This window comes from Dermacentor albipictus, chromosome 8 (genome assembly GCF_038994185.2).
Source record: "Dermacentor albipictus isolate Rhodes 1998 colony chromosome 8, USDA_Dalb.pri_finalv2, whole genome shotgun sequence".
Lineage (NCBI taxonomy): Eukaryota > Metazoa > Arthropoda > Arachnida > Ixodida > Ixodidae > Dermacentor > Dermacentor albipictus.
The window spans coordinates 81,049,951-81,068,402 of NC_091828.1; the positions used below are offsets into that span (position 1 = coordinate 81,049,951).

Consider the following 18,452-nt stretch of genomic DNA (forward strand, 5'->3'; position numbering starts at 1 on the left):
TTTGGTGCGATCACCACCACCGACTCCACTGCCGTCGTAATTCTGGGTGATTTCGACATAGACGTGTCTCAGCCAAACGAAAAGTAGTTCATGGCATTTCTCTTCGAAAGGTTCGGTATTCAATGTTACAGAAACATCAGTGTGGCTACATCGTGTCATCGGTAGTGTATAGACCTCACATTGGCGACAAATTTTCCGCCGTCACCACAGAGCCACTGGCCGTATATTAAAGGGTTAATAATGTGATCGTAGCCTTGTTGACCGAATTATAAGTCTAAAAATCGAACGCAAGAAGGTTCAAAATCTAAAACAGCATTGAATATAGAATTTAATAAAACATCAAAAATTGTGAAGAAACTAAATTCACTGCGGTATGTGTCCTTCATTTTCATTGAACATACTTATTATTAACATATTGATCACCATACATAAAGTTCAGCTGCTCAGCCACCTTGACAGAGGGGAAAGAATCTGAGTTATTTCATAAGCAATTAAAGATGTTTTGGTTGCTGACAATTCCTAACGAGCTACTTATCAACCTGGTGTCCTTCATGATATTACCCACCGTAAAAGAATGAGCTGGAAATATAATTGTCATAGCATGTCATTTAGATGACAGGCATTGTCTTCAATATGCTCTGTTGAAGTGCGCCTGTCTGGGTTTAATTGCGGTGACATTCCTAATGAAAAACATCATGCGTTATATTTTTAGTGAGACTGTCTCAGCTGATTCTCGCTGTTTTTTGTTACTCTTATAACAGATCATATTAACTCAGCAATCAATTTTGACAGCTGACAAAAATTTCAAGCTTGATATTTTATTTCACTGATACGAAAAGTATATTAGGTGCATAGTAGCTACCTTTATGCATCTTTGTGAACTGCTCTATCGGCCAGCGTCAGCGAGTGTGAGTATATGTTCCCTTGTATTCTCTAGTATTGACTGGCGTGTCCGCATGGGGAAATGAAACCGAACAAAAGCCGCAAATGAGAAACAAATTTTTTCTACCGCTTTATTGTCCGTACCTTATTGTTAACGAAATATTTTGAGGGAAGAATTCAATCGAACTACCACTCGTGCTAATTTCTGCAAGTATCCGGCTTTCTGCGATGTGTATTGCGTACGCTGCACAGCTTGTTTAGTAATATCCTTAATGATTTACAATTCCACTATATCGCATCCCGTATGATGTATCTTGTTCATTTTGAAATTATTTTATTGGTTTCGAAAGACAAAACGCTGTAGATAAAGTAGCTATTATGCCTTTATACTTGGGCCCTATGCTATGGCAATATTGGACAGTAATACTTACACTCACAGTTTACACAAGTAAATTTGAAGATACGGTCAAATAGCAGCTTTCTTTGTTGTGAGAAACGGTTTCTTTTAAAAAGAACTATGACTAGGCCAATGCCTTGTCTGTAGTTAAATCTGCGTAGCTACGAGAATATAAGCTGGAACAAAATCTTTTACGATAAATGTGCTAAATATGTCACTTACACTTATTCGATTCCTAATTCTTTATGTTGGGGCGTATGCTTTAATCGGAAAATTGAAGCCCACGTGAATCGAAGTCATGTCTGCGTAGACAAAATCTCAAGACTAGCGCCGCTTTAAACAGAAGTGTCATCACATTTTGGCAAATAACAAAATCCCTCGTCATTCAAGTTAAGATCTCCTGCAGCAGTTAGAGGCAGGTACGCTTTTCAGAATGTGTTAAGCGAAAGGACATTGTATTTCGCAGCACATATTATGGCAGGCTGGGGCTCATATATAACTTTCAAAAGAAAGTGTTCCCCATAACAATAACAACTTGGTATAGTGAATGAGCTCCAGATAAACAAAAACTGTTGTGCTTGCAGCTTGAAGCGTTGAAGTACAGAATTGCGTATGAATACCAACGCTGTAAATAACTTTCGAACAGTGCACACTCATGGATGCCAAATAACTCTAACATTATAATTGATGAATGCCTGGCAGGTTCAATTTTGCTGTGGGCGATGGAAAGTCTGCGACAAATTCAAGAACACACAAATGCATATGTTTTCTTTTTTGGAATGGGTGAAAGTAAAATTTTTCACCAATAATACTTTTTCCGGACACGTAATATTGAGTGGCATTTACGCATACACATTGTGAAAAACATTACAAATGATGAGCTTGTCCAATTGCATAGTTATTTAGCAAATACTCGGTGAACATAATTGTGTCTATTCGTTATGTGTATAATATTAGTTTCTCATCGCATGTAATAAACGGACAGGCAATGTTAGCGCATTGCATGGGCATTGCAAATATCGCTGGTGATTGCGGTAGTTGACCTATATATACATATATACTGCAGGCCTTATTGGGCCCCAATCAGGATGGTTACATCAATTTTAATAAACAAGACTACAAATTTAAAGATTGAACAATACAGAACCATAAAAAATGCAGGGACATCAGCATTTGTCAATTCGAATTATCAACACAAAACACGATATAGGAGCAATAGTTGTAGTTCGCCACTCGACAACAAAGAAGTGATAAACCATGAACCTACAACAGAGCCCTCAATTCAGTATTTTATCTAATTTTAGTACAACACACAGACGAGAAAGAACTAATTAATTTCCTTCTTTGCGTGCAGCACGCTAATAATACAAAAAATCACTCACAACATGATCGAACGATTATGTTCTGTTAGCGTTAACTACTTGTTGTGGTAATTTATTTCATTATGAAATAGCATGAGGAAACAGGGAAGATTGATCTATGTTAAGGTAACTGAATGGTTGCCCAACTGCTTTGTTGTGTTGTGTACGGTCAAAGCGCATTGACGGCTTGGTCATATCGCGTTCACGTAGTATTTTAAGGTGACCATGGTAAAGCTGATATATAAGTTTTAATCTGGACACCATTGTCCGATGATCGAGTTTTTTTTTCATCTTTGCCCTATCGCGAGGAATTAATACTCTTGAGGAAAGCGAATAGGCAGAATAGATATATCTGAACTACCACTATCACTAATACTATGTATGGTGTCCCATGTAACTTGAGCCACGCTTTTCAAAATGAAAGGGGCGTCGGAAGCCAATTGAACAGTATGCATACTATTCGCACTGGCCTATAGTACCTCAGGTTATTTTTTGTCTTCCCCGTAACTCAATAAGTAATTAGGCTTAATGACCCAAGTTCGTAAATATTGGCTAAGAACTCCAATTATGATACGTAGACATGTAGAGCACCTTCAGAAATCAGCGATCGAGCTATTTTCTGTACGATAGGTCTCACGTATTCCTTTTTTTCCGGATTGCAAAGAAAACACACCAAATATGAAAAAAAAGCCACGTGGCGAAGCGGTTGCGCATTGGTATCGCGCTGCTCGAAAACGCTCGTTCGGTGACCAAGGTCGGCTCTCTTTGGATGACGGTGCCAATGCATGCTGCTGGCAGAGAGCTGCCAAAGAGATAAAGAACTCCCTGCTGCTTCCTCGTCGCCAGTCACGATGCAGCCGACCTTGTTCACCGAACGCACGCTTGAGAGCAGCGCGATAACACTGCGCAATCGCTCCGCCACGTGGCTTTTTTTTAAAGATTTCGCGCGCTTTCTTTGCAAACCGGTAGAAAGGACTACGTGAGATGTATCGTACAGCAAATAACTCGAATGGTGGTTTCTGAAGTACCTCAACAAATCTGCGTATCATACTTGGGGTCCTGAGCCAGTAATGTAAAAGTTGGGTAAATAAACTAAATAATTTATGAATTAAATGGAAAACAAAAATTTCCCTGAGTTACTTTAGCCCAGTGCGAATGGTGTGCGTAAGGCTCAGTTCGCTTCAGACGCTCCTTTCATTTTCTTCAATCTGCGCTCAAATTACGTGGGAAACTGTACATATATATATATATATATATATATATATATATATATATATATATATATATATATATATTAAGAATCAATTTCTGTACATATATGAAAAGACGCTCTATAACTGAAGTTCGGCGAAATTCCGTGGATTACTTTTGTTCAGGCGGGATAGTAGAATTAAGAACAATTAAGAACTAAGTCGTATCGATTTCACCGTTCTATTTTAACTTTACTGCGCATAGCAAAAGAAATGAAATTTGTCAAGGTTTTCTCAATGTGACGAGCCTTGTCGTCTTCGCTAATGATATGTCGAACATCAGGATAGCACGTTCTCTTAAGAAGAATTTCCATGTAAGAGCGCTTTGTGAACACAGTTCCAAAAACTGCGCGTTGAATGGGAGTGCCCTTTAACTTAAACCTTAGTAGCTATTTTGATGCGTAACTTTCTATACTTTCTCTAAAAATATAAATAACTTCAGATGAAGTTTGAGATTCCTCGATGACTTTTAAATCTATTGAGAGGGCAACCGTTTATATTTTGAGGTATATTCAAAATATTACTTTTCTTCATATGGAACATTAGAAATATGGTTTGCGTAGGTATCAACGGAGAAAACAATCTTGTTCGAACTTGTCGTTGTTAGTAAAGGATTAAATTCAAGCTGCTAGCTTTCCTCGCCAACATGACCTATATAACCTTTTATACTTGTGCATTCACATAAGGAACGCTGTTTTACTATAGGTTGTGTAAGTTTAAGCATATTCATTTTTTAAAAGTACAGTTTTGATAATGATACATATATACGTTCTAACGTAGACGAAAAGTTTTAAGCATATTCATTTTTTAAAAGTACAGTTTTGATAATGATACATATATACGTTCTAACGTAGACGAAAAGTTTTAAAACTGTGTTACCCTAACTCTCACCTACCTATTCCTCCGTTATCAAGAAAGGGGCCGATAGATGGAATAGCACACTGTGGTATAAAGGTTATAAGCAGGGGATAAGCTGCCTCCGACGCCTTTGACGAAGATAGAAACGTTGGCCAGCCTTCTTGAGGCACTTCACCCCTGTTTATAACCTTTATATCACTTCCTTCCTTATGCGATTCCCAATGGCTTTTCTGATGTTTACATTCCTTCGTTATCATTCTTTGCTTCCTCTGAAGAAGCAGGTCTATCCTCGGCCAACTCTGTATGTACCAAAGCTTTTAAAAGAGACGTCACTAAATACGTATGGTTTTATGTTAACTGCGCACTCAGAACAGCACTTGATAAATAATTTGCTCACTGCACACTTCACCTTCACTTTTCGCATTTTGGGAAACAACATAAAGCATGCGCGAAAAATTGCACAAACATCAACCAAACAGTCATATGCATGCCATAGAGTATGGCAGCCCATTTGGTATAAACATTTGCAAGGCCCACTGAGAAGAACATAATCAGGTAAAACAATTTTACCACAAGGTCGCAACTTCTTCAACATTGCATTGCAATATTGCATTACAAGGTTGCAAGTTTCACTGAACATGCAGTTATGCTGAGTGCCGAGAAAGACGTGCAAACACAAACCGCTTATATTTAAATATATTTCGTACGATTCACGGCTTTGCAGCCATTTCATGTACATAAAGCAGTCGTTCATGCTTGCCATTCTGCTGCCTTCTTCATGAGGCAGCGTGTAAATTTTGATGCCAAAACTTACAAGTGTATATCATAATTGTGTACCTTGAAATACCCCTTATGCGAGTTGCATATGCTAGATTTGTCACTCTCATTATTGAGTTCAACGTATGGTGCTTTTTTGCAGAAAAATTTAAAACCCCTACAAAATCAACTCGATTCTGTTGCCATACGTAAATTATGTACCCAAGTGGGTATCACTTCTACAAAAATATTACGGGTGGTGCTTAGAACGGGTGGTGCAAGAATGTTACGGGTGGTGCAAGAACGTGAAGGTGAAAGCCTAGTTGGACGTTCTCTTGAACTGTTGCTGAACATTGCGGCTCCTCTTACAAGTGCGCCAGCGACCTCTCTGTCCACCAATTCTGCTTTCCCAGAACGTCTGCATCACACTAGGGCCGCGTACTGCTCTGGTAGGGCAGCTGCCGCAGCTTCATGCATAGCCGCTTCCTCCCGACGGCTGTTACGATGAGTGGTATTTCGAGCTGCTCTAGCCTCTTCCACCGTAGCGTATCTTCTCGGTCTTCCCGCCCATGAATAGGGCCTGGTGCTTCATCACCCATAGCGGTGTAGAATGAAGATCTCAGCCTACGCGGCGACATATACAAGGCAGGCGAGTGCGCTGTGAGCATGCTGCCGCCATTTTCAGAACTTTCTCTGGGCTCCGCCTTTCACATTTATCTCCTAGTTCACAGCACCGCCGTTTCCCCTCAGGGCCCTCCCTAGCCCCCATTGACATTTCCCTCCCCCTCCTAACCGCTGTGGTTACCCTTTCCCTCAACACCCCCCCGGCGTCACCGCTGACATTTCCCTCAAGTGTCTGACTGAGCTCCGTAGCTGTTTCTCCGAACCCCCCTAGAGTGTTATTGTTTGCCTTTCGCTGCGCGCTCCGGTTTGCTGTGCCTCACAACCCGACCTCGAAACATGGAGATGTAAGCTTTTGCCTTAAAATTACACAGAAATTTTTACTGCTAAAAGTAAGTACAATAATTGACTCCACGCTCCTATGCTGGTGTGACACTGGGCCCAGTCACCCTGACAAGGTCGTGCGGACAGTCGCCTTCTTTATGTTCTGAGGAGACAACGGAAGAACACACACATAAAGAAGAATTGTTCATTTGCTTCTTTGCTTGCGCTGTTCGCTCACATTATGAAATCAAGCTAGCTAGTCCGACTATGAATCATGACGTCTTTGATACATCATTCAACACATAGTAGTATCCGCTTTCTTCTACCCACGGGAACAGAAGTAGGCGTACTTCTTGTCTGCCTATGGGATCGCCACTTGAAGGGATAGTCAAGGCAAATAGGAAGTCAAGCTAAAGTGATAGATTCGTGCTCGAGAATCTGTGAGGCGTCAATATTATAGCGAGCAGAGCTTTAATAGTCGAGAAATCGAGGTAAATGCTGGACATGATTAGAGACACTCCAGGGACAATCAAGCATTTGCCCGATGACGAAAGCACTCCTTTGTTAAATTCTCTCACTAGTACTCAACTAGTCACTGCAAAAAGCATCTTTGAATTGTATTAGTAGATGATATCAAATGCTAATTGTCCAGTTCCATTTCATGCTCAGAAAAAAAATCTCATTGAAATTACCGCTGACAACGACGCGGGCGGTCGAAAGGTTTCGTTTTCACTCGACTGATTGCGTAGTGCTGCACTAAGTTTCCTAGCTCACGAAACTCGCACAAAGTGCAAGTAGCAGAGAAGTAAACTTCCATGTGTTGTCTCGGGATGCCCGAATGGTCTATGCCACTTGACGAAAAAGCAGCTGCAGCGGCAAATTCAACGCTCTGTCTTGGCTCGGTGCCGCCGTCTGTCGGGTGCCGTTTTAGTCACCGACGGCCGCAAAGGGCGATAATGGCGTATGCAACGCCACCACTACCCCTGTTGGGTGGCGGGAGATCTGAATTTCGAAAAAGGTATGCAGACCCTTAAGGTACAATTTTCTAGCTAAGTCTCTTGGCACTAAACAACAGTTTCGAGGTTTCTGGAATGGTATTTAAACAGTCCACGTCGAATTAGTATTTGCCTTAGTGTCCCTTTAACCCAATAGACGTCTCCACTCCAAACTGGCAATCTCTCACAGATTTTCACATACAATCAATGCTCCCTAACTTCGAACCTTTCACTGCACCACAACCTCTGCTGGATTTTGATGGTTCCTAGTAAAAAACAAGCACTCACCTATACTCGCTTTCTTGCGTATAAAAAGTGGTCATGGACGTTCATGCGTGCCACCTTTTCTGACTTCACCCCTTTCTGTTAACGGGTTGCTCTTTTCTATCTTATCAACAGGAATAAGAAGTGCTTCTCGGAATGTTGCACTTTACAAGATTCTAGATTCTTCAGCGATTCTAAAATCTAACTGAGGGAATGTCTGTGAAAACCGCCATTAATCATCCCAAGGCCGCTACCCTGCCCTCGCCAGTCGGCGACACCTTACCATCACTCGTCATGAATTCAATCTAGAGTTAGGCATAATACGCCCAGCCTCTAGCAACTAGCCCTTGTCTCGGTGTGATTGTCGAGCTTAGTGTTAAGACCGTCCACAGCAGATATCATCTTCGTATTATTCACGCCTCTACCTCCAGTTTCTATCGGTACAACATTTTTTTAATAAGCCTTGTGAAACCGCCCATCAGATTCCCCTACCGCAAGCTGGCATTCCCTGGCCATCACTAAACGATTTAGCCTCTTGAAGTACGGTCTCCATCACGGCTGTCACGAGCGTGGGTGTGGTGTGCTGCTGCTGCTTCTGCTGATGATGCTGATCATTTATTGGTATAGACTTTGAATCGAAGTGGTCACAAATAGTCACCTTGCCTGTTTGAGTTAATCAGATATGTTATACATGTTTTTCACTCTATCAATGTGGCACCTCAAAGCCTATTAGCACGATTTACTGGAGGAACCTGGAACGATAAACTTGCGGTGTGTTATCGCGCGGGCCTTTAATCCCTTGCAGTCCTATCCAACTGCTTTGCGTAGGTCCCCCTCTTTGATGATTTTGCCTATGATAGGGAGCCATGGTGGGCGCCAAGCGGATGGAACGGCTTGGTATTAGCGTATAACTTGGACATGATAAGACACTCTATTACTGACACACATTTGGCCGCATGGCCGACATTATGCAACCTGTTGGCTCTCTGGAAGGTTGTCGAGAGTTCCCATATAAAAAAAATAGTCGCAGTTTCCCCCGACATCACAAGCATCGATTGCGATAGCAAATTGATAGACATCTATACGAATTAAGGATAGTAGTTTTATCGGTCGTATAACCTTCTAAATATGCATACTAACTAAATTAACAAACATGGCGTTATGCGCACAGAAGCAAACATGAACGCATCGCACCCGATGACCACGAAAACTGGCTGCCAGAACACTGGTGCGTGGAAGCGCGGCTGCAGTATCGAATGAATTGACCTACGGGCTGCCACTTGCACCAACGGGATCTTGGTTGGGTAAACAATGCCCGGCGGGCTCTATCTTGATCGCAGGTGGCTTTGAAGCACGAGCCGGTGCGCGCGGCTACACAGAAGCCGTCTGATTGGAACATCCTCTCAACACCCCTCCCCCCCCCCCCCTTTACTCAGGAGTCGTGCGCTCGATGGAAGACTGCGCGCTTCCTCCCCACGTTCTTCCATTGAGTGCGCGAAGTAGAGCTACCATCGCCGGCTCATCGTCGTATCATTTTATTCGCACATCCAGCATACGGCGGGTGGGGACGATTTTATCGCCTTTACATTTTATACGGAACCTCACAGCTCCGCCAACGGCGTCGACAAAAATGAGCCAGGAGTGTCTGTATAATTGATATCCCAATAAAAAAACCCGTGTCGTGAAATGGAAGCATTTCCGAAAAATCACTATGCGTTTTCATGAAACTCACAAAACGTGACTTGAAGCTCCATACTTTCTTTATTAAGCAGTATCTTTCTTGACTTTGGCAGCTATATTGTGATTTGAGCACTTAGAAAAAAATTGACCATTAGCACGTAGAGGTGCAGGCACTACACTTTCAATTCCGCGAATTTATGGTGGCATTCTAAGTGAGCCAGCATGTCATTTTCCACACGCACTGAAATAATATCACGTGAGAAGCTTCAATAAAAAAGCCGTTATTTCAACTTCAATTCGAGACTGCATAATGTAGCACTCAGTCGCATTGCAGATATTTTGCGTCATAAGTTCTGGTGCCACGGGCCACGCAATGAGCGGCCACAAGCAATGATGACCGATAGGGATGCGTATCACCGCATTTTCATCGTGGTCTCGAACCATCAAACTCGTTTGTTCGTGATTCGGACTGAGCGTCTTCATCGCTTTCGGGTTGCATGAGAATTTTTGTTTAAAAATATCATTTCTTATAAAAGAACGTTAATAAAATATTATTGTTGAAATGTCAAAAAGCTTTCACACTTTTGACGTCATTTGTATTGTAACCAACAATATTGCGTTTCGCCTTGATTAGAAGGCATGACTACAATGGTTTCCAATATATTGATGAAAGAAATGTACAAAAAGCGGATCCTTCGAATTCCCTCAGGTATCGATGCCTGTAACTAAGCAGTGAAGTGTATGAGAGACGGCGTTGCGGGCCCTTGAGGTTTCTATACAATAACCTGTTGTATGTGCTAGTCACTACAGGCAATATTTAATACCTTTTCTTAACTAGTACTCCTGCGTTCATACAATCGAGTGATCCTTCTTTTCAGAGCTATAAAATGAAGCAGAAGAAAGATTCCACTGGGGCTACTGGGCTATACTGCGGTGCTTGCGTAGACGTTAGATCCAGCCGTGGGGTGTAAGTTAGAAGTTTTTTTCGGAAATGGAGCTCACAAATAAACCATTTCCGTAAGCACACTGTTTGCTGCCCTCCATGTTTAAAATATATAAGCAAATCAGTTCGTATTTGGGCGAAGTTGGAAGTATTACTACAGAAATAATTTTATGTGTCCGAGTGTAATGCGAGGCCACAAATCAAGCCGTATGGATTTGTCTGAAAGACATTCCATAGGCTGCGAAAAATTTGTTCTAATCCGGGATTTCAACGCGTGACCAACTCCTTTCCTGGGCGGTCGCCCCGGCATCTGAGCTAAATAAGTAAGTTAGAAGCTCACAATACGAGCCCAAATATTTAATTCGAAGCGCAGAGCCAGTGAAGATGGCAAGCTGAAAGAAGTATTATGAAAGTGGAAAATAAGCTGTAGGAAGTATCAATTTACTGGTCAGATAATTTGGCCAGCTCAATGTAATGCGCTTGCGGTTGGACCTTCGTCACGATCTGCGCATTTGATGTCGTAGGTTAATAAATTTATGGGTTTGTGGAATACGTTCCAAGCGTAATCTGCCCACTGAAAGTACAACTAAAAATGTTTAATGCGTATGCATTCTGGGGCGGCTTCCTTCGGAAATCTGTCCGTCCGTTCGTCTGTCCGTCCATCTGTCGTCAACGCGTAACACGATGCGCTGCGTAGACATACAAGGGCTCCTTTGGTGGTATTTACTGTGTGCATCAGCTAACCTTTGCCAAGCTGTTGAACGAAAAATCAATAGTAGCTCCTGGAAAGAGCCCTTAAAGCTTCACTGTTGCACCATTCACTGTTGAACTGTTGCACTATATTTCATGCGGGCCTTTCTGCGGTGAATCTGGAGAGGTGGTGATAAGAGCGCTGGGCAGAGTGCTCGTAGTAGCAAGGATTTTCAAGTGTGTATCAGGAGATAGTAAGCCTTCTCCTCCAATTGAGATGTTGCGGTTTTTGTAAGTCGATATGTAGGTTGTGATGCTAAACTAAGTGCACGGCGAATAAAGCTTTGAAACAATTCACCAGAAAGGTCATTGGCGTACACCTTCATTAATTCTCTTTTCTTTTCAAACAACAGGGGTGAACCAAGCGAACGTTTACCATGAAACTGGTCCAGGCGATATTTCTTTTTTCGTGCAAAATTTCATATGTCTATCCATGTAAGTAACTTTCTTTTTGTGGAAGAGCCGTAGAGACACCGTTAAGAGCGTGGTAGTTGTGTAGTACTGTAATGTTTGTGATTGATAATCCAAATAAACTTAATTGACGCATACTCCTGAAGTACTTATTTATATAACGAAATGAAAACAAGACGGCCCCCAGCAAGACACTTTGTTAGATAAAGCAACAGTATGCGAAGCAAGTAAGCTTCAAATGCAAGCGAAATCTGTCTGTGCAACTTTTCTTTGTCAGGGCAACATCGGTGTTCCTTGGAACGGTTAATATATGCGTCTCCGCCTTAAACCCAAAAAATATCCGCAGCTTGCGAATAGTAAGTTGGGAGCTTCATTAAGAGACGCGAAGGTTTAGTCGCGAATGGAAGACTTCAAATGTATTTTTTTTCGGAAACAACCTAAATAGGAATAGAAGCAGCAGAGGCACAACTAATAATTGTCTATAAAACATTGTATGATGGTAGGCCACACTTTAAAGCCAAATAAATTTTATTTTTGCACAATCTGAAACATCTGACATGTCTGAACAAAGATCAGTTAAGTAGCTGCGTAATGAAGACTTTCTTTCTACCAAGAAATCATTTATAAAAGCAATGGAAGGGACGGCAGCGCCCCCTTTTCACGTCCCCGCAGGATGAAGCTGCGGGAGCTGCTCTGGCGACGCGCCATTGCGCCGTCTTATGGTGGGTCACCGGTGTGAAGAGGAGAGGGGACATTAGGAATTATTATTTATTGTTTCTTCTGAGGTAGGATGAGGGAACGGGTGGAGAACGGGGGTATTGAGGGGAGTTCACACATTCATTCACTCACATTCACTCACAATGTGGCCGAACAAGGTTGGGGTAGGAAGTAGAAGTAAGGGGACGAAACGCTTTATCTCTCCGAGTCACCGCAACCCCTCTGTGCCAGGTAAGGGGAGGTATAGGGAAGGAGTGGAGGCGGGGAGGAGGGCAGCCAGGCGCATGCACTGCGAGCGGCGACAAAATTCACTCAGGAAAGCGCCTCGCACACGGGGAAGCGAGAGACACGACTGAGAGCCGTACAACCACGCGATGCGTAGACGGAGGAGTGGAGAGCCGTGGATCACGTGCGAGGCGGCAAGGACCAGCCGCCGCCAGCACCGCGGCAGTGCCGCAAGAGCGAGAGAAGGGACGGCGAGGGTGGAGTGGACGGTTGCGCCGAGAGTCACAGGAACTGCGCGGTGCGGACGAAGGGGCGAAAGGATAGGCGAGAACACGTGATCCGGCTTTGGAGGACAATGGGAGAGCAATACTCGTGCCGCGCGCGAGAGATGGCAGCAGCAGTGCTCGCAGCTAGACACGAGTAGGTCAGGCGACACCACAATGCGCTAGCTCATTGATGTGGTTTATGCAGTTAGCCCTTCGCTACTCTATAGCAAGATTTCGTATGCATGAGCGCAAACTTTCCACTACTTTAAGGCCCGTTTTGGTCCCTAACCTACATTTTGAAGCCTAATGAAATGACCACATCAAAGAAGAATTTCTTAAGCGTAGCTTCTGGGGCAATCGGTATGCCTTGAGCCGTCATGGTGGCGAATACTAGCCCTGGAGCCCAAAATTATGCACTGATTCCACAACCTGCCAGAATTCAGAGCTCTGTAGTCACCAGGTTACGTGGACAGCGAAGTAATGGCCTTTACTGACAATGGCTACACGCTACGTGACATTTAACTTTTAAGTTCTGTTGTCACGGAAAATTTGGTGTGAAACCTGTGGCGGCAACGTTCAGCGATAAAAAAAAATATTACAATACTCTTTGGAGTCACGTGCATTCGAAACATAAAGCCATAATGGATATTGTTTTTACATTTACTACTAACAGCAGTGCTAAAACCAAGGTCCTAAAGTCTTCCTAACTTTCCTCAGCAAACTATTAACTACAGGAACTGGACTAAACTGGCCCGCATAAGCGTTGCATATTTTCTAGACCTACACAAAATGCAAAAAAACAGGCCATAATGACTTCGTTTTCTTTATTTTAGTCCTCCTATAATCTAGTTTTCCCCCTTTCAAAGTATTCCTTGAAATCATTTCTTCAACATTTATGCCATAGTCTGTATATCTTGAAATACAAAGACTACGCTTTTATATCATATTGCGGAGACTGGAAATCATTGCCCTGGAGGGAATAGTTGTCGCGTCACGCAATATTTGTGGCCTAATTGTGGCTAAAATGGTGTACAGGCGGTCATAGATGCAGTAAAACACGATGGTAATAATGTAACTTTCTCCAACAGCAAATAGAAAAAATTCTTAGCACATTGGCAAAATTACAATTATGGTCACTTCACTTGCTACATAGGATAGAAAAGTTTGCGATTTGCCTTGAAATACGTGAGAGTACAAGCTTATCCTGTTCAAGAAAGAACATCTAAATGTGGCGAGCACCAATGCGAGAAAGGAATTACAGGAAGTCATGTAGAGCAGTTCATAAAGGCGTAATATATGTACATAAAAAATTATTGAAATTAAAGAAAGAGCAAATAGCTAACCGAGAGGCACTGTAAACGCAAACGCGGAACATAAGAAATAAAAGCTTGAAGCATCTTCGCGATGACTGTCGACGTCGACGCGACACGATAATGGCGTGCCATGTTGCAGAAAACATTTTTAGGCACATTCTGCAGGAAGCCATTGTAATATTTATATTGCTTCGGCTAAACAGGGGCGCTATAACGTAAAACTATTCCAAACTTTTCTATTCCTATTCTACTATCAGCACTCCACGATTGGTCAAAAGCTTTTTTCGACCACCCCTACTTCACCTGTGTGTCACGTGACATCACGAAAACCGGGATATCTCCCCATCTGATATGATGTGTACACACTGATTATGCATGATTTGACAGAAATAAGAAACCCAGTTATTTCTGATTCGACCCATTTTCGCCATTAGCCCTCGGCTATTGGTAAAAAGCATTCGGGCGGCACCCACTTCACCTGCCTGTCACGCGAAGTCACAAAACCGCACAAACTCACCGCGTCAAAGTGACGTGTACGCGATAAACATGCATTAATATGCCGAACAAAACTGATTTTTCTTCGGAATAGCCACAGGCTGCCCCATTTCGAAAGGAATAAAAGATGGCTGCCGCCGATCGCTGAGACGCTGGCTACTCGCACCTGCCGGAGAGCATGGGTGTATTTGCGTATAATAAACCTTCTTGCGTGGCCGTGTAAGGTTTTCGAGCACTTTTGGCACCTTTACCTCCTCATTCTACCAACTCTTCTTTGCTGAGTGTCGGTTTTAGCGTCATTCTTAAGCTTCCGTTGCATGCCGCCGCGATTTTCAACCAGCCACCGCAAGCTAAGTAAGGGAAACCGACCAGTCGCAGACGGCGGCACCACCCTCTTCATCCGGATATCGATTTTCAGTGCACCGCCCGTTGCGAAAGGCTTGGCGGCACTTATCATAAATGATTGACAGTACAAAATAAAGACCACACTCGCCCTAGCAACAAACTTTGTTCCATTTGCACAGCGTATATCCACGCGTTGAAAGTTCGCGCCACATTCCCGTCGGGGCATGCATGGGTACTTGAAGACTGGAGCGACGACTCGACATCAATACTCGGCACTTCGCCTTCACTAGATGTTTGCTTTCTCGCCAGGAGCTACGAAGGTGCCAGCATGGCACGGCTGCGTGCTAATGCGGTACTAACTAAGCAAGAATGTGCTAACTAAGCAAGATGAAGTTACAACTAAACCAAACAATTCTTACAAAATAGTAGACAATTCTCAGAATTTCTGCAGCTTTTTTTACTGGAACATGCGTCAAAATTAACACACAAGTTTATTCTTATGCCTACAGCGGGCTAATTTCTGAACACCGTAACTATCAGAATTCTAACAGAGGTGATATTTTTTATGGCTTCCCTAATGTTAGCTTGACCATTCTGTTTAAATTAAGCTCAGTTGTCGAAGCAATTCATTAGCGAATTCAAATGTTATCGGGATAATTGTTTCATACCCGTGATAAGGCCAAGTTTACAATATCAACCTTGAAGACTCTCTAGTAAGAGCTGGGATAATAAATAAAGTCCGGCATTATTTAAGCATATCCTGAATTTTATGGGCTTTCTGCATTTTCTCCCTGTTCAGCATGCCCAGTTAACGAAGTTGGAATGTTCTGCGATGGATCTGACTTGGTTCCGCAGCTATACTGTGAAGGCGTCGAACTTAACGATAGGTGGAATTGTAATAAGAAGAAAAGAGTAAGGTGCGGGTGTGGACCTCGCTACGCTCGTCAAGCCGACAACACATGCGTGCCCTTTACTTCCTGCAGTAAGTAACTCTGTTATATACATATAAATAGGTTATATTACGAGATATTCCTAAAATATGTTTTACCGCGCTTAGGTTGCAATATTTACTTTTAAAACTGTAATTTGCATCGGACGTTATATTTACGTTAGGACAGAGCGTCGACGGTGGGTCTTACTTCCACTGCTGTGTCTCCATTCTGGAAGGTAGTTGTTGTGCGGAGTCTTGTCCTTCTGAAGGGAAGCACACAAGCTACAGCGAATACGACGTGAATCTTCTAATCAAGCAACAGAGGTTCGATAGAAAAGGGTATAGAAACTTTGTAATTAAAACAACAACAAGCCTAGTATGTAGGAATATGTTGCCACTTAGGCTCAGATCCAAGAAAATAATGTATATATAAGCATAAATAGAGTAAATACTAAGAGCGCGAAATTAAAATTTGTATTGAAAATTTCGCTTATATATACATTTCGCGAAAATAGCAGCAGAATGACGGCGACAACGTTGAGAACTTAAAATTTTTAATTTTGTCGCAATAACAGCAATTTAGTGGGCTAGGGGTTGAGTATTTGTTAGATTGTAGCGCAAGACGGACACCGATACAAAAACGAGAACCGTATTCATCGTTGCATATTGTGGTATGTGTACGCGTAGCCAAAATTCTGCTAAAGTGTTCATATGGCTTTACATGTGTTTCAAACGAATGACAACGGTCACAATAGCCAGTCAGCCAATGAAATTTGAAACTATGACAAATAAACAATAGCGGTGTGTAGAATATTCTGCGAGTATCACCAAAGATAACGATTGTGACAATGTTGTATGCGATATTTGCGATATGACGTGAGTCGTATATTTTAAAGAATGGTATTTTTTTCTTAAAAATTTTGATTCGGTACACATGGTTACTCACATAAAAAAATTGTACAGATCTTACGCACTGTGGGAATCGATGTAAGCTAAGCTTTCGTTGCTAGATGATTTGAGTGACGAAAATAATTGCGGATATTTACGGTTAAGCTTAATTTCTTCAATGCTTAGTCTAACACGAAAGTGGTATGGTTCTGTGGAGTGCACAGAACACGCTGGGAGGGGTGCTCACTTGAGGCGTTATTGTGCGTCATATTTCATAACGTCTGTGAGGGTTCAGCATAGTCATTTCCTTACATGGACCACCCAACACCACCTAGACAAGAGAAGACCAGAGCACTCGGCGAGTGACGCCACGGAGATGAGGCCGGCGGTGTGCTCGGGAATGCGGGTTGAATGCAGGAATCGTGTCCTGATGGGCAACGTTAACCAGAGCACAGTTATTGTTTTTAGGCCTAGTCGAGCAGATTGCCCGCAGAGAACAGAGGGTGTTCCAAGATTATTTCATTTATGCAAAACTATATACGCGCGGCATTATTAAAAAGCCAATCCCTAACAAATGAAATGGTTCAACTTTAGGACTGAGAACGAATTTCGGGTAAATGATGACAGGGGCATGGCTAACATTGAAAAGTGACAGTGCTGCCCTCTTCTTCACAGTAGCTTCCTTGCCTTGATTTATTGTCGGTGTCAAAATGTTTGCCGTTCATGCGACCACAAAAGTTCTTCAACAAATTGTTAGCACTGCACCACAGTACACATCTCACGACACCTTCACTGGCGTGCCCTTCCTCACATTCGGGATACATGTACTTATTCCACTCTATATTAGGCTCTAAACGAATAATTTCGCTTCCGAGGCATTATTACATACAGTGACGCAGTCCACATATTTACAACACCTCAAATGAGTTTAGTAATGTATATACAAAACATTTGTGCAACTATTTACAAAGAAACAGCTGCTTATTTCGCAGAATTCCAGCTTTTTTTCTTCTTTGACTTAGCATTGGGACCCAATATTCTGTCATTGATCTTGCTGAAATATGAACACATGATTTTCGGCCTCGGTTTGTAATTGCTCCAGCAAATGGGCGCGCAGTACTTATTAGGCATATCCTGGTATGACCGTAATCCACATTCCGCGGCAATGAAGCCTTGCCGGACACACAACCGCAATCGCAGCACTATTGCAGAGACTACATGCATGGTTTACACCTAGAAAAAAAGTGCTTTCGGAAGCATGTCGTAGTATGGGCAGGACATTTCTAACCCCGAAGCTATCCAAGGACCGGCAGGGTTCCTCGAACTAATCGAATTGTTATCGCCGTCATCGCCCACTCGGTCTTCCGCGTCTCACCTTCAACGCAAGTGCACTGCTCGTAGCCTCGTAGTACGCTGCACGGAACTTCTATGTGGGCCTCTCTTGCGTGACTTCGCTCAAGGGGAGACGGTACAGTCATAAGGCCTTAAGTTCTCTAGAGGGTGTTGGTACATCGTGTTGTGGAAGAAGTATTAAACTGGAATTGGATTATGGGGCTGTACGTGCGAAAACCACAATGCGATGTTCTTTAATGCGCCCCAAAATTTAAGCGCACGTGCGATTTCTATTTTGCACCCATCGAAATGCGGCTGCAGCCGTTCGGATCAAATCCACGCCCTTCAGCAATACCATAGCCGCAAAGCTACCGCGGCGGGCACAGAAGTGGTCATTTGATTGTCCAGCGATTCCCTATTGTTGCCTGGACCGTGCGGTGCGATTTAA

The 18,452-nt window shown here is 42.8% G+C and overlaps 1 protein-coding gene across 3 annotated transcripts in view; it reads left to right on the forward strand.

Annotated features, from left to right (window-relative positions):
- Positions 1 to 18,452, forward strand: part of LOC135898603 (uncharacterized) — a 218,032-nt gene that overhangs the window by 37,747 nt on the left and 161,833 nt on the right. For 2 of the 3 annotated variants that reach the window (XM_065427649.1, XM_065427650.2), the window contains exons 1-3: positions 882 to 908; positions 11,435 to 11,516; positions 15,653 to 15,835. The exons of the other annotated variant lie outside the window; for it this stretch is intronic. In XM_065427649.1, coding sequence (XP_065283721.1) covers positions 11,459 to 11,516; positions 15,653 to 15,835 — 241 coding nt within the window. In that variant the 5' untranslated portion in view covers positions 882 to 908; positions 11,435 to 11,458. Of the gene's footprint in view, positions 1 to 881; positions 909 to 11,434; positions 11,517 to 15,652; positions 15,836 to 18,452 lie in introns of those variants that run through there. 3 annotated transcript variants of the gene reach the window in all.